General features: G+C 34.3%; 1 protein-coding gene across 1 annotated transcript; it reads right to left on the bottom strand.

Annotated features, from left to right (window-relative positions):
* Positions 1-682: 682 nt before the first annotated feature.
* LOC130055221 (uncharacterized) lies at positions 683-15273 on the bottom strand. The gene is made up of 3 exons (XM_056167105.1): positions 14603-15273; positions 11291-11414; positions 683-789 (listed from the first exon to the last, which is right to left on the bottom strand). Exons 1-3 carry the CDS (start codon positions 14690-14692, stop codon positions 695-697), a joined length of 309 nt encoding a protein of 102 aa, XP_056023080.1. The 5' UTR covers positions 14693-15273; the 3' UTR covers positions 683-694.
* Between the last annotated feature and the right edge of the window lie 1252 nt (positions 15274-16525).

Genomic DNA, 16525 nt, shown 5'->3' with positions numbered 1-16525 from the left:
TATAGGAAACAATGATATATTACTATGTCCAGTTTGACGTTTGGCTATCCAAATGTTATAGGAGTCTTCTACTCCTTATGATGTACCAGTGTACATATACCAAGTTTGATGTCTGTCTAGCAAAGGGTTTTCAAAATATTGAATGGACAGTATATTCCTATGTCCACTTTGACCCTTGACCTTTAACCATGTGATCTCAAACTCAATAGGGGTTATCTACTATGTACGCATCACAATATACCTGTATACTAAGTTTGATGTCTGTCAAGCAAAGGGTTCTCAAGATATTGAGCAGACGGTATATTCCTATGTTCAGTATAATCGTTAACCATCGGCCATGTGACTTCGAAATCAAAAGGGGCAATCTGCTTCTTAAGATGTACCAGTGTACCAAGTTTAATGTCTGTCAACCAAAGGGTTCTCAAAACTTTGAGCAGACAATATTACCTATGTTCAGTATGGCCTTTGACCATGAGCTCGAAATCAATAGTAGTCATCTACTCCTTAAGAATTACCAGAATACTAAGTTTGATGTCTGTAAAGCAAAGGGTTCTCCAGATATTTTAAAAGCAGACAGTATCTTTCTTTGTCCAGTATGAACCCCGACCCTGTATTCTGATTGTATTACCTGAACCTGAGAAATCTGCAGTAAAAACACCCTATATTTTGATTGGATTACCTGATCCTGAGAAATCTACACCGGATCTTTGAATATGATCCAGGTGACACTCTCTAACAAAGGGGGTGTGGTCAGCGACCCCTGGTACGTCCAGTACTGGAATACGTCATCTGACAAAAAATGTACAGTCATTGACCGCAGAGAATGGTTTCAAAAGAACATCAGCTATAATACAAGTATGACAACATGCACTCCACAAAGCTCTACATATCCACAGAGGGAGGGGGAGAGGTCATGAACAATATTGTCATTGGATTTGTAACCTCAAAAAATCAATAAGAATCCTGAGTTTTGCACAAAACACCATCCCTGCAAGTGTCATATATTTTAAAGTATATGAGACAAGATTGTTTGCATTACTTGGACATGTATTGTATTTCATTTTGTTTATACTTACATGTAGCAAGAAACAATGATCGTTTAACTTCCAGGGATATAAAACTTGTGTATTAGTAATGTTATACATGGAGAATTTACAACATTTATTATCCCAACTATTTAACAACATTTACACAGAACATCCTCCTATTAATGTAGTTAAAGACCTAGATCACAAGAGGTTAAACCAGAGGTTGCGCCTGTTTTTGGACTCAAAAAGAGAGACCTTCAGATTATCTATGAATAAGAGTACGTTTTCTTTATAACGGGAATATACAAGCATTGGCTGAAATGCATGTACTTTGTCTTTTTTCTAAAAGGCAGAGAGAGAGAGAGAGAGAGAGAGAGAGAGAGAGAGAGCAATTTCCACACAAGGAATTGTTTAAACAATATTTTTATTCAGATGAGACAAATATTGGGAAATAAGGTAATAGGTTTACACTAACACCTTTCACACAAGGTCTGTTTTTATATGTTTTATAGACTTTACATCTGTACTGTAATGTTCTAAGTACATGTACAGTATCTAAATATTTTCTTTGCTCAAAACCTGCACTCTATAATTTGGAATTGACACCTACCTTCCTAAAACCTGGAGGAGGGGGTTCTTTTTTTTTTTAATTTTGATCAATCACAGTGTCATCAACATTAGTGACATCATAATGAATAGGGAATGACTAATGTGCTGCTTTCAATTTCTTGTGTCTTTTTTATCTTTGTTTCAAAAACACAACCTTTGACAATCTTACTATCATTTCAATAAATTACTTCACCATCGAAATAGCATTTCTTGAAGTCTATCAGTTAATCTTAAAGTATAAACACTACCAACACATGTATAAACACTACACACGTGTATAAACACTACCAACACATATATAAACACTACACACATGTATAAACACTACCAACACATATATAAACACTAAAAACACATGAATAAACACTACAACCACATGTACAAACAGTACAACCACATGTATGAACCCTACAACCACATGTAGAAACACTACAAACACACATCTATAAATACTACATACACGTGTATAAACACTATACACACATTTATAAACACTACACACACATGTAGAAGCACTACCAACACATGTATAAACACTACCAACACATGTATAAACACTACACACACATGTAGAAACACTACAAACACATGTAGAAACACTACACACATACATGTATAAACACTACACACATGTATAAACACTACACACACATGTAGAAACACTACAAACACATGTAGAAACACTACACACATACATGTATAAACACTACATACATGTATAAACACTACACACATGTATAAACACTACACACATGTATAAACACTACACACACGTGTGTGTGTGTGTGTGTGTGTGTGTGTGTGTGTGTGTGTGTGTGTGTGTGTGTGTAAACACTACAAACACATGTATAAACACTACACACACATGTATAAACACTACACACACATGTAGAAGCACTACCAACACATGTATAAACACTACAAACACATGTAGAAACACTACAAACACACATGTAGAAACACTACACACACATGTAGAAACACTACACACATGTAGAAACACTACACACACATGTATAAACACTACACACACATGTATAAACACTACACACACATGTAGAAACACTACACACACATGTATAAACACTTCACACACACATGTATAAACACTACACACACATGTATAAACACTACACACACACATGTATAAACACTACACACACATGTATAAACACTACACACACATGTATAAATACCACACACACATGTAGAAACACTACACACACACATGTATAAACACTACACACACACATGTATAAACACTACACACACATGTATAAATACCACACACACATGTAGAAACACTACTAACACATGCAGAAACACTACACACATATATATAAACACTACACACACATGTATAAACACCATAGACACACATGTATAAACACCAGACACTACCAAAACATGTATAAACACTACACACACATGTATAAACACCACACACACATGTATAAACACTACACACACATTTATAAACACTACACACACATGTATAAACACTACAAACACATGTATAAATACTACACACACATGTGTAAACACCACACATACATGTATAAACACCACACACACATGTATACACACTACCAAAACATGTATAAACACTACCACCACATGTATAAACACTACATACATGTAAAAACACTACAAACACATGTATAAACACTATACACACATGTATAAACACCACACACACATGTATACACACTACCAAAACATGTATAAACACTACCACCACATGTATAAACACTACATACATGTAGAAACACTACAAACACATGTATAAACACTATACACACATGTATAAACACTACACACACATGTATAAACACTACACACACATGTAGAAGCACTACCAACACATGTATAAACACTACACACACATGTATAAACACTTCACACACACATGTAGAAACACTACACACACATGTAGAAACACTACACACATGTAGAAACACTACACACACATGTATAAACACTACACACACATGTATAAACACTACACACACATGTAGAAACACTACACACACATGTATAAACACTTCACACACACATGTATAAACACTACACACACATGTATAAACACTACACACACACATGTATAAACACTACACACACATGTATAAACACTACACACACATGTATAAATACCACACACACATGTAGAAACACTACACACACACATGTATAAACACTACACACACACATGTATAAACACTACACACACATGTATAAATACCACACACACATGTAGAAACACTACTAACACATGCAGAAACACTACACACATATATATAAACACTACACACACATGTATAAACACCATAGACACACATGTATAAACACCAGACACTACCAAAACATGTATAAACACTACACACACATGTATAAACACCACACACACATGTATAAACACTACACACACATTTATAAACACTACACACACATGTATAAACACTACAAACACATGTATAAATACTACACACACATGTGTAAACACCACACATACATGTATAAACACCACACACACATGTATACACACTACCAAAACATGTATAAACACTACCACCACATGTATAAACACTACATACATGTAGAAACACTACAAACACATGTATAAACACTATACACACATGTATAAACACTACACACACATGTAGAAACACTACACACACATGTATAAACACTACACACACATGTAGAAACACTACACACAGATGTAGAAACACTAAAAACACATGTAGAAACACAAATCTTATGCATTCAATGTGAAGCGCTATAACGATTTTAGATTGATAAGAACGCAATTGATACAAATTTTAGTATTGTATTTTATTGTACTATCTGAAAATTTCCCAGTTTACTTTCGGAAGGTCGGTGGTCTCTTCCCAAGTACATTGTATCTGGGTTCTCTCTTCCACCAATAAAAACGAATGTGCTACACGGGCAGATGAAAACAACCCATGGTCTCGCGCGGAAATGAGCTAAATGAAAGAGACGTATCCGGTAGTTAGTATTTATCCGGAATGCTAGTGCGCAATGGCGGCAATAAACAAACGAAGCGGATACGTTGAAGGAAAAACTTCTTTATTTCTTTCTTACCGTTATGTAGACCAGTGAAAATAATGAACAACGATTAATCGCATAAATCCCGTGAAGAATACAAAACTGAAAGTAGGGTAAACATAGATCCCTGGACATATCAGAGGTGAGATCAGGTAAGTGGGGCATGGGGCTATTCTATGCATGAATGAAATGCAAAACTCACTGTCTGAACCAAATTATCCTACTGGTTTCACAATCCCATTACATCGAGATGATCATTGTATTTTCGTCCAACCCCCAACAAAAAATCGGAAAGTAGACATTGATTTGGGGGAGTGCACATCAACAGGGGGGGGGGGGCTAAAGTGTTGAGATGAAAATGGGGGGCCCGAGGGATGTAATCAAATTCATCAGTTATAGCATGTATACCAGAACTAGTAAATGCACAATTGGCTGGAAAAAGAGCAATGTGGACTTATATAATTATATAAATGTGTATATGTTTAATTGTTCAGAATGCAAAGTTGCAGTATGTATTCACATAGACATATAACGAATAACATATATCTGTTATATGTCTATGCCCGGGGAAGGGTTGGCAAAAAAGTGGTCGATATGAGACCGGTGGTCAATACTGGTTAATACTGGTCAATTGAAAATTTTTTGGTATACATAATATACTTATAAGTCATAATATTACATAAGTAATGTACAAATGACTTTGTTGAATTGGGGAAGATGTAAAAAAAAAAAATTGTTCAAATTCCTTGATTTAACAAGAACTACCTTAGTTTAAGTATTGTTTCATCAATCTTCATTTTAACTGTTGAATACTGTTGAATAAACATTTGAGGGTGGGTTAGTGATGTTTTCATAACAATAACAGGTACACTGGTCATCTCTGGTCCCAGCCTATGCTTATTAACACCTGTCCACTCTGCTTCCTGGGCTCAGGTAATGTCCAGCTACCTTTTATTCTTAATCTGTACAGGTACATGTATTAAGAGGCCTGTCTCCAATAATCAAGCTATGTTATAGCACTGTGACCCTCTGGTAGGTACTGAAGATATTTCAGTCAGTTTTAGCAAACCAAATATATTAAACTTATGAAATTACATTTGATTATCTAATGAAAAATATTAATCAACAATTGATCCATATAATGAAAAGACTTAATTTATCTTTATCTTTGCAAGAAATGTACAAAAATAGGAAAATGGACAGTTTAAATCACAATTGACCATTATTGACCACTTGGGGAGTATTGACCGGGACGGTTAAAACCACTGGTTAAAACCGGGGGTGGTTTTAACTGCCCAACCCTGCTATGCCTCTATGGTATTCAGAGATAGATCATACTAACTAATTACTTTTTCTTTAATGAAGTGAATTTATACATTACTTGTTTCTCCTAACTACTACTTTATGGCATAAATTGAAGATTCAGTCCCTGGTGTTGGAGATCTTTTATCTTGAAAACAATAGATGCTAGTGCCACACAACCAAAGAATGTAGTAAACATACTGCTACCTTTGCATGTATTAATTAGCAAATTAAGGTACTAGTAAATATAAATGTAAGGAACAAATGTCTAGGGTGTTTTTTATCTATTAAAAAGATTGTATCAAACTCTAAATCTAATAAGTAAAATTTTGTAATATTCCAGCTTCAAGAAGTTTATCCTATCATAATGGAGGTGATTAGCTACTTTGAACCTACTTTCATGGATCTACCATATTATCTTTTTTTTTTACTATGGCATTTGATTTTATGTTACTTTTCAAAGAAGGTGTAATTTATACGTATAACGTGCATCACATGCAATTTTAATGATGCAGGCAAATAATTTTGATGCAATATAAAAGGCAAGCGTGAACTGTAGATCTACCCAGATTAGATTCAATAAGAATTAAAGGTCAAAACCATGGTGGTAACACAAAGCATCTGTATACAAGATTTTTTAGGCTTGTTAAATGGAAAAATTATATGAAAATAATAGTCTCCAGTAATATCTACATTTTAACTCATATGAGAAATCTTATAACAGTTTCAATATTCAGACAGATCATGAGATGGAAACCAATGTAATTGAGACGAAAAGAGAGTACAACTCGAAATATCAAGGAAAAACAAGAAATGCCATTGTGAATCTGCAGATGATGTCCTATACAACCATCCTTCCATGACACATGCAATGGGAAGGTAACAGCTAAGTATATACATATAAATGATATTAAAATCCCATGTGCTCGTTCCATATAATGTCCCTTGAACATTACAAGTATTTACTTATTCCAAATACATGTAGTTCAAAATTAAGTCAAAAATTCTAAAAAAAAATTTTAATTAAAGTTTATTTCAGGAAACAAAGCCTATCTGAAACTTCAAAATGACATTTCCAGAAAGTTGAAGAAAGGATAAAAATGTATCTACCATCTTACAACCCAGATTTCATTCCACTGAAAAGAAAAGGGACAGGGTAAGAAGTTATTATTAATAAAAGATATATATATGCTGAAACATCTTAAAAGATATATTGTTAGCTCACCTGAGCTGAAAGCTCAAGTAAGCTATTTTAATCACTTTGTATCTGCCATCTGTCTGTAGACTTTTCACATTTTCATCTTCTCCAGAACCACTGGGCCAAATTCAATCAAACTTGGCATAGATCATTCATGGGTTAAGGGGATTCAAGTTTGTTGAAATGAAAGACTATGCCCCCTTCAAAGGGGTGATAATCACAAAAATGTAAAAATAGGCAGGGGGGGGGCATTTAAAAATCTCCGCAAGAACCACTGGGCCAGAAAAGTTCCAATTTACATGACAGCTCTCTGACATAGTGCAGATTCAATTTTGTTAAAATCATGGCCCCAAGGGTAGGGTGGGCCACAATAGGGGATAAAGGTTTTACATACAAGTATATAGGAAAAATCTTTTTTAAAAATATCTCTTGAACTATTTAAGCTAGGGCTTTTATATTTTGTATATACATATCATTTTTTACGAAAAGTTTTTTCATGTGATGCAACGGTGTTCGATCTTGTGACTTTGACCTGGAAGTTTGACCTACTTTTGATAAAAATCTGACCTATTCAATATCTCAACTATTTAAGACAGAGCTTTCATATTTTGTATATAGATTTCTTATGGCAAGATCTTTTGTATCATGCATGTACCATGATCAATTACCTTGTGACCTTGGTCTTATCCAGAACAGCAAGATATTGTCGATCATATTGGTGTTGAGGCATTTCTGTGTAATGTGAATTCATTTTCAGTAATGTTGTGATCCTTTGGGGCTCATGTAGGCTAGGGCCACAATATGGGATCAACATTTTTCATAGGAATAAAGACTGAAATCTTTTTAAAATCACAACAGCTGTACAATAGCAGGGCCAAGGTGACTCCATTGAGCGATGTGGCTCTTTGGCCTCTTGTACTGTTTAAAACGCATGTATTTAAAATTTATTATAGGGTATATTTGCATTTATTTTTTCAGAAATTTTGCATGTCCATGTCTTGGAAGGTGAATAGGAGGAAATTCAAAAGATGCTTACCATATCAGATGGTTGCAGTGGATACTGGGGATAAAGTAGCAGAAAATTATGGAAAACAGGGAAGTGGCAGTCAGGACTATGGAGGGGAGGTGACAATGACAGTGAGATAGCGTTAGGTTGGACACCAGAAGGGAAGAGGTCATTTAAGAGACCTAAAACAACCTGGAGAGGAACAGTAGAAGCAGAAAGAAAGATTGCAGAATGGAGAAACTTGAATGAGATCAAGATGGTAGCAATAGAACAGAGTGGGTTGGAGAGAGTCTCGGTCCTATGTGTTTTGGCATTGAGAGAACTAAGTAATGTCTAGATTGTTGGAGATAGGATGACCAGGAATATGAATGGATGTGCTGGAAACTGTACTAAGACCCTTATGTATTTGGATAGATTTACATACCATCATGATTTTGCTATGAAAAACTTGAAAAAAATCCTCAACTCATATTGTAGCTGACATTATACATTTGTACTTATTAATATTTCAAATGAACATATATTTAGATATACAATATCTAAACTTTGGAGTCCATGTACATCTCCACATTGGATAATAGGTTATGATATATGTGTGTGAAATCTTTTCCTATGGTATGCACATGTTAACACATTAGTTTAAATGATGATGTACCGGTATATCTTATGACTATGGAAGAGAATGTGTTCAGAACAGAATATGTGTCTAGAAGAGTTGTTGCCCTTGAATGTAATTCATTATTTACATGGGGTTGAAAAATAATCCAGCACACAGTAGTACTAAATGCATTATGTTAAAATACATTTATGAATGGTATAAGTGATACTGTCAATTACTGATTAATACACTTTGTGAAATCATATAAATTATTGTTATGTTTAATAAATTTCAAGGCTGCACCTTTGTACATTTTACAATATAATATTCTGCACTTTGTTATCAAATTCTCTTAACCTAATTTAAGAGTTACAATGTACATATTCATTAACAGCAAGTTAATTATGATATGCTATATAGTTTGTCAAAGGGGCATTAGCTGTGAAAGTGATGGCAACCTTTTTATTCAAAATCTCTCATTAAGAATATATATTAATGCCTAATAATAATATTTATTTTGTACAAAAACATGAGAAACTTAATAAAACGACAATAGATTGTCACTTTTAGTGTATAGAAATACATAAGGACAAATTATTGTCTTGCAAGACAATAATCATTTAATTATCAAAATTCATGTGATATTCATACACATTCATGTGCCTGTTTTGGGGTTAAAAGGTGTTTGAAATAATTAAATGCTGGTGTTATCACTGAAATATACATGTATGATATGGAGCAAATTTCATTTAATTCATTTTTTGGTATCAAAATGACAGCTAATGCCCCTTTAAGAATAACTATTTTCAACGCACATCATAATAACCTTGTTAAGCTTGAAAGAATATTGGCTATAAGGAATCTTGATCATAAATGTTAAAAATATTTTTAATTTCTCTCAAGGAGTTCCTTATAAACAAACATAAAATCATGATTATAGTACATTGACTCTTGAGTGTTTCAATCTGTTAGACTTTCCCATTTTATTGCATTTCTTGGAAGTTGTGTTAAAAGAATTGGTGGTCTTGAAAAAGGTTGTTGTAGTGAACAGCAAAGGTCAACTGCTATTCAACAGTCTGTATACCTAGTCACCAAGGGCAAGGATAGAGGTCTAAAAGAATATAGTGTTAATGACAATTATTTCCATGAATAATGAGAGACATCTCCCATCTCTTGTTATAGTGTTCTTTAAAGATTTTGTGGGAGATGAGAAAAACTTTATTTGATGCACAGACACCAAATTAAAAGTGGACCTTGTTGATCCTAAGTGACATCCCTGCCATTATCTTCAATGTAGTATTTCATGTGTCTTATAAAGGTTTGCAAACACTAGTGCTTGCATAATGCTCAGACACGTGAAGTGGGTAGTGTACGTGTACAGATGTTGTGTACACACCACCACCCCTCCACTGTCTACAAAATATATACCTGTAGAACCAGTACTATCACCAGAATATGTTATTTCCCCACCGATCACCTTCATAAGTCATTATGAAGTCAGTTCTACATTCTATGAGCTCTGGTGAGATATTGATACATACCGTACCACTGGATCTAAAAGAAATCCATTTTACCACCGTCCCATTCCAATTTGATATCCTTTACTCTCTTGCGCTTTAAATCAGAGACGGGATACTTTTAACTTTGATAAAGTTGAATTTTCCATTATATTCACATGCATAGTAAATTATCATCCCTTGCGAATTATGATATACCGGCTGACACCCCCCCCCCCCTTACATTGCATGGTAGGATGAATCCGCCCCCTTCTTTACATGTATGGTGTTGAAGTTTGGAATAGAGAACATCTGTTATGGATTTTTGGACCCTTTTTTATTTTTGTTTGATAGTCAAGAATTTTAGACGATCGCGAGTTATCCTCTGCTACCCCCCCCCCCCCCCCTTCAGAGAAAAAAACCCCCACGAAATGTGTCTGTCTGATGCTCTTAAGATTCTTATGTGCAACAAAAATGGAAGTTCAGTAAAATTTCTGGCAACTTTCTTGCATATTGTATTGAAAAAAAAAAATGATTTATAGTCAATGTTAGCCCTAAAATAATATGTCTCTGATAAAAAGCCTACCAAAAATACCGTGTAATTTCATTCCAAATGTACCTAGCCAAATTTGTCATGTAATTGGATATGTAAGGTATTTTATATCTATTAGAAAATATTTTATTAAGATTAATTTTTCGAATTTGAATATGGCGTATTATACACCAACAATTATTCCGGAAATATATTATCTATTGGTGACGTTTCACCCAAGTAAGTATAATCTCGCGAGAATACCGCTTCTTTTCATCTGCCCGTGTAGCACATTCAATAAAAACTGGGCGCCACCAGATAACTGAAAAATTGTTGAGTGTGGCAGAAAACAGCAAAACAATCAATCAATCTACTACTAGAGAGAGAGGTAAAGAGAGAGATCAAAATGATACCTAGCATCAGCAAAATATAAAAATGTCATTTTATCCTACCTTCCATTTGTGTCTGATTTCTGACGTCAAAATGAATGGAAATGACGCGGTCTTTGCTAAATTTGATTGCAAGTTCGCGAGTCGTCTGTTTCAAAACATCTTCATTAACATCTAATAGGCACACCTGCGAATAAGTGATAAATGTTATAACGTGCGCAATTTCAGTTAACAAAACCGGGCATTGTCTTACGTCAATACACGTGTATGTCATATAATAGACTAAGTCTGAGATATTGTAAAAAATTTATAATTATTAATAAGATGAATTTTGTTATTACAAAGAGGGTGTTCCACAGAGGTTGTATAACTTTGCCTGGCATTTCAACACTTTTGACGTAGAACTGACATTTATCCATATTTGTGTAGCAATATTCCATTATCACCTGCATATGGTGTTTATATATCTCAACTGATTCGATACGCAAGAGCTTGTTCTGGGTATAGTCAGTTTTTAAATCGAGGTAAGCTACTGACAAACAAGTTGATGGTACAGGGATTTCAACAGTCTCGATTGAAGTCAGCATTTCGTAAATTCTATGGTCGTTATAACGATCTAGTTCGTCAATACAACCTCGCATTGGATCAAATGCTGTCTGAGGTGTTTCATACCGATTGTTAAGCCGTTCTTGGCACACTAATTTTGATTGCGGATAACTCCGTTTACCTGATCAGGATATAGGGCTCACGGCGGGTGTGACCGGTCAACAGGGGATGCTTACTCCTACTAGGCACCTGATCACACCTCTGGTGTGTCCAGGGGCCCGTGTTTGCCCAACTGTTTATTTTGTATTCCTTGTAGGAGTTATGAGATTGATCACTGTTCGTTATCTTCACCTTGCATTTAAACTCTTATTACATATTTGCCATTTCAATACCTCTAGGATTCTCAATGCTAAGGGCAAACCTAAAACATTTTATGTGTCAGTGAAAGGTGAAGAGAACGAACAGTGATAAATCTCATAAATCCCATAAGGGATGAAAAATAGAGAGTGGGGCAAACACGGACCCCTACATATACCAGAGTTTGGATCAGATGCCCAAGAGGAGTAAGCATCCCCTCTCGACCAGTCACAACCGCTGTGAGCCCTATATCTTGATCATTTAAACGGAGTAACCCGTAGTAAAAATCAGAATGTCAACAACGGCCTAACGGCATGAAAAACGTCAGACAGCATTTGACCCAATGATAGGTTGTATTGGCAAACTAGATCATTTTAACGAAGATAGAATTTGCAAAATACTTACTGTTGAAAATCCTGTAACATCAACTTGTATGTCAGTAGCCTGCCTCGAGTTAAAAACTAATCATACGTAGAACAAGCTCTTCCATATCAAATCAGTTGAGAGATATAATCACCATATGCAAGTGATAATGGAATATTGCTACATAAATATGGGAAGTTGACGATGGAGAAGCTGAAATCATCCTGTTTGTCATAAAGGTGAGTTGTTAGTTTGCCGTCAGTATCTATTTTCAATATAATATCCAAGTACGAAGCAGATGTGGGGGATTCAGTAGTTTTTTTCTTCGAGTTCATAAGGGTATATCTAATCGACATATGAATGAAGATGATTATCATTAATATATAAAACGTCGTCATTAAAAATAAATATCAAGTTGCCCAACTCTATTTTGTATTGCTTATAAGAGTTATGAGATTGATCACTGTTCGTTATCTTCGCCTTTCATATATTTACAAATCTTACTTCTTTATTTAGTACATCAGGAGGCAAAATCCGGTGGGATCCGAATCAGAATAGGTCCTCAGTACCCCTTGTTTGTCGTAAGAGGCGACTAAATAGGGCGGTACTTCGGATAAGACCGCAAAATATCGAGGTCCCGTGTCACAGTAGGTGTGGCACGATAAATATCCCTCCCTGCTTAAAGGCCGTAAGCGCCGAGCATATGCCTATATTTTGCAGCCCTTCGTCGGCAACGGTGACGTCACCATATGAGTGAAAAATTCTCGAGAGGGGCATTAAACAACATAAAACCAATCAATCAAGGAGGCAATCTGTTTTCATGATTATAATGGACACCGAGTCCTCTTACAAAAAATGACCCCAGGGTTCAGATACCAGAGTGGGGCTAAATTGACCATATACAATTATTTACCCATTAAAAATTGAATAATATAATATAATAATTTTCTTTTAATTTTCTTTACGGCTGACTATCAAGTAGAATGAAAAAACAATGAGAAATTTATTACTCCTGGCTTCAAGATCAGGGTCCCCGTGGAGCTTAGTTGACCATACATGTATGCGTTAAAAGTAAAATAAACATTTTTTTTAAATTTCTACTCCTGAACTTCAAGCTGGCACACTGTTGACGTGATTATAATGAGCGAGTAGTCGTCTTTGAAAATTGTAATAGATAAATGAATAAATAAATAAATAAAACATGAACTTGTCCTTTTAGAATTCAAATAGAAACTTAACAGTGTCCGGACACGACAAAAGTGCGGAGTTTCGCCAACCCTTTTATTAAGGATATAAAGAAACCCTTTATTTAAAAGAATGATGGGGGTTTATGCTCACAAGACACGCACCAAAATTTATACCTGTAACTGTTGTAGGTTTAACGATATTTCTCCTGAAATTAAAAAAAAAAGATTCTCTGGAATTTTGGTGGAATATTAACTCCTTACAGTGATCCCACTATAAACCTCTGACAGAAATAAATCTCATAGATTGTTTCTTCCCTTTTAAATCTTGATATAGGATACAATGCTTCACTTAATATAAATAGAAAAAAATTGTCATTTGAACATGAAATGGGAGTATATATCCCATTTGAACATGAAAGGGAATAAATATCCCAAATAAAACAAAGGGTGGGGATTTTTTATCCCATGAATATGCTTTAAAAAAAAGAGGAAGAGAGAATCAGAAAACTGTATCTTAAATAGTGTTGTACTCGTTAAAGAATATCATCAATTTTACAAGTCGGGTCTGTTTCAACATTTCTTAAACTCAGTCATTCTATAATCGCTTTGTTAGTAAATGCAGCTTGTCCTTGGGTCAAATGTTGTCTGACGTGTTTCATGCCATGTTTAGGCTCTTTTTATACTGATTTTGACTACGAAATATTCAATTACTGGGTCTATAGACAGCGGCCTCACGGCAGTAGTGACTAGTCAAAAGGGGATGCTTATTCCTCCTAGGTACCTGATCCCACCTTTGATGTTTTCATGGCCTTCGTGTTTCTATTGTTCTCGAGATTATATTTTTATATAGTAAGTGTTCATCATCTTCACCTTCTTCATTCATCAATTTATTCTGTTATTCCACCAATTACATCATACTCACGTTAGCACCGTTGTCCAGTAAGGCTTCGGCACACCCCTTCCCAATCCCCTGGGCTCCTCCAGTCACAATTCCCACTTGACCACTCAGCATCTGATGAGTTCAAATCTCAAAACTTAGCAACATACACATCTTATTTTGTTACATATTTCCATTTATCTTATGTACTTTAAATTTCAACTCGAATTCATTTGCTGTTTGAGACCGATCATCACAAGTGCGTGGGTTGGTTTTTTTTTTCATCATTTAATTCTATACCTTTATGTACCACATGCTGTCAAAGTTACTTACACTATCATTTTCAGGGAGAGAGAGACAGACTATTGCCCTTTCAATTACTAAACAAAATCCACCACGTAGTGAGAGAAAGGACTGACAGACAAACGTTTAGCAGTTTAGCACATCAACAATGATGCTTACTCCTCCTAGGCACCTGATCCCACCTCTGGTGTGTCCAGGGGTCCGTGTTTGCCCAACAATCTATTTTGTATTGCTTGTAGGAATTATGAGATTGATCACTGTTCGTTATCTTCACTTTGCATGCACACCATAACACAGGTACAATAGAGAAGATTCTTTTGATCAGATAATCTATATCAAACATTTACAATAGTTTATCAAGATTTTGTTTATCAGATGATCTATATGAAATATCTACAATAGACTTTATTAAGATTTTGTTTATCTGATAATCTATACAAAACATCTACAATAGAGTTTATTAAGATTTTGTTTATCTGATAATCTATACAAAACATCTACAATAGAGTTTATTAAGATTTTGTTTATCTGATAATCTATACAAAACATCTATAATAGTTTATCAAGATTTTTTTTATCTGATAATCTATATAGAATATCTATAATAGAGTTTATTAAGATTTTGTTTATCAGATAATATAAAACATCTACAATAGAGTTAATTAAGATTTTGTTTATCTGATAATCTATACAAAACATCTACAATAGAGTTTATTAAGATTTTGTTTATCTGATAATCTATACAAAACATCTACAATAGACTTTATTAAGATTTTGTTTATCTGATAATCTACACAAAACATCTACAATAGAGTTTATTAAGATTTTGTTTATCTGATAATCTACACAAAACATCTACAATAGAGTTTATTAAGATTTTGTTTATCTGATAATATAAAACATGTACAATAGAGTTTATTAAGATTTTGTTTATCTGATAATCTATATAGAATATCTATATTAGAGTTTATTAAGATTTTGTTTATCAGATAATATATATAAAACATCTACATGTACAATAGAGTTTAGGTGCTTATTTGTTCAATATCAGTAAATATTGGAAGTTTTGTGTGAATCCAACACCAATTGTTAATGGAGGCATTGGTCGCCTTTTTGTCAATCTCATTAAAGTTTTAAATGTTTTATTCTTTCAAGACCTATTTATTTGATAGTGGTATGTTTTATGCGGAATTATAATACAAATAGACATTCATTTTATATACTTGATAGTACATGTACAAAGATAAATTTCAAGTTAACGACTGCTTAATATGAAAACAAGTTAATCGAGTGTTAAATTTCAATGGAACAATTTTTGAATTGCAAAGGTGCATTGTCGTTTTTAAAATATGTATTTACGGCACGACCGTTGGACTGAGCGAAGTGAAATGGTCATTGGCGTGTCCCAAGTGATAATCAAAATTCAGTTAAGTATGGTAAATGAGAAATGTTACACCCCAAATCGTTGCCCCATCCCAAATCGTCACCGGCAGATATATGAGTGCAGATGATTCAGTACATTAGAAATACCTATTCACCTGAAAATATATATTATTTATGAAATATTGGCAAAGTAGATCGTTATAACGATTGTACAGTGTATCATTTGTAAATGCTTGTAATACTTTCAGACTGTAGAAACCTCTGTTACATCGACTTATTTGT

The sequence above is a fragment of the Ostrea edulis genome, chromosome 5 (assembly GCF_947568905.1).
Source record: "Ostrea edulis chromosome 5, xbOstEdul1.1, whole genome shotgun sequence".
Taxonomy (NCBI): Eukaryota; Metazoa; Mollusca; class Bivalvia; order Ostreida; family Ostreidae; genus Ostrea; species Ostrea edulis.
This window is presented reverse-complemented; position numbering and strand designations above follow the sequence as displayed.

Bases quoted from the DNA above. Each gene is read 5' to 3' on its own strand.
- LOC130055221 (XM_056167105.1), bottom strand. From the start codon at position 14,692: ATGCTGAGTGGTCAAGTGGGAATTGTGACTGGAGGAGCCCAGGGGATT. The intron at 11,415-14,602 runs GTGAGTATGATG...ACTTATTCGCAG, and splicing joins TACTGGACAACGGTGCTAAC to GTGTGCCTATTAGATGTTAA. The intron at 790-11,290 runs GTAGGATAAAAT...ATTTTTTGTCAG, and splicing joins AAATCAGACACAAATGGAAG to ATGACGTATTCCAGTACTGG.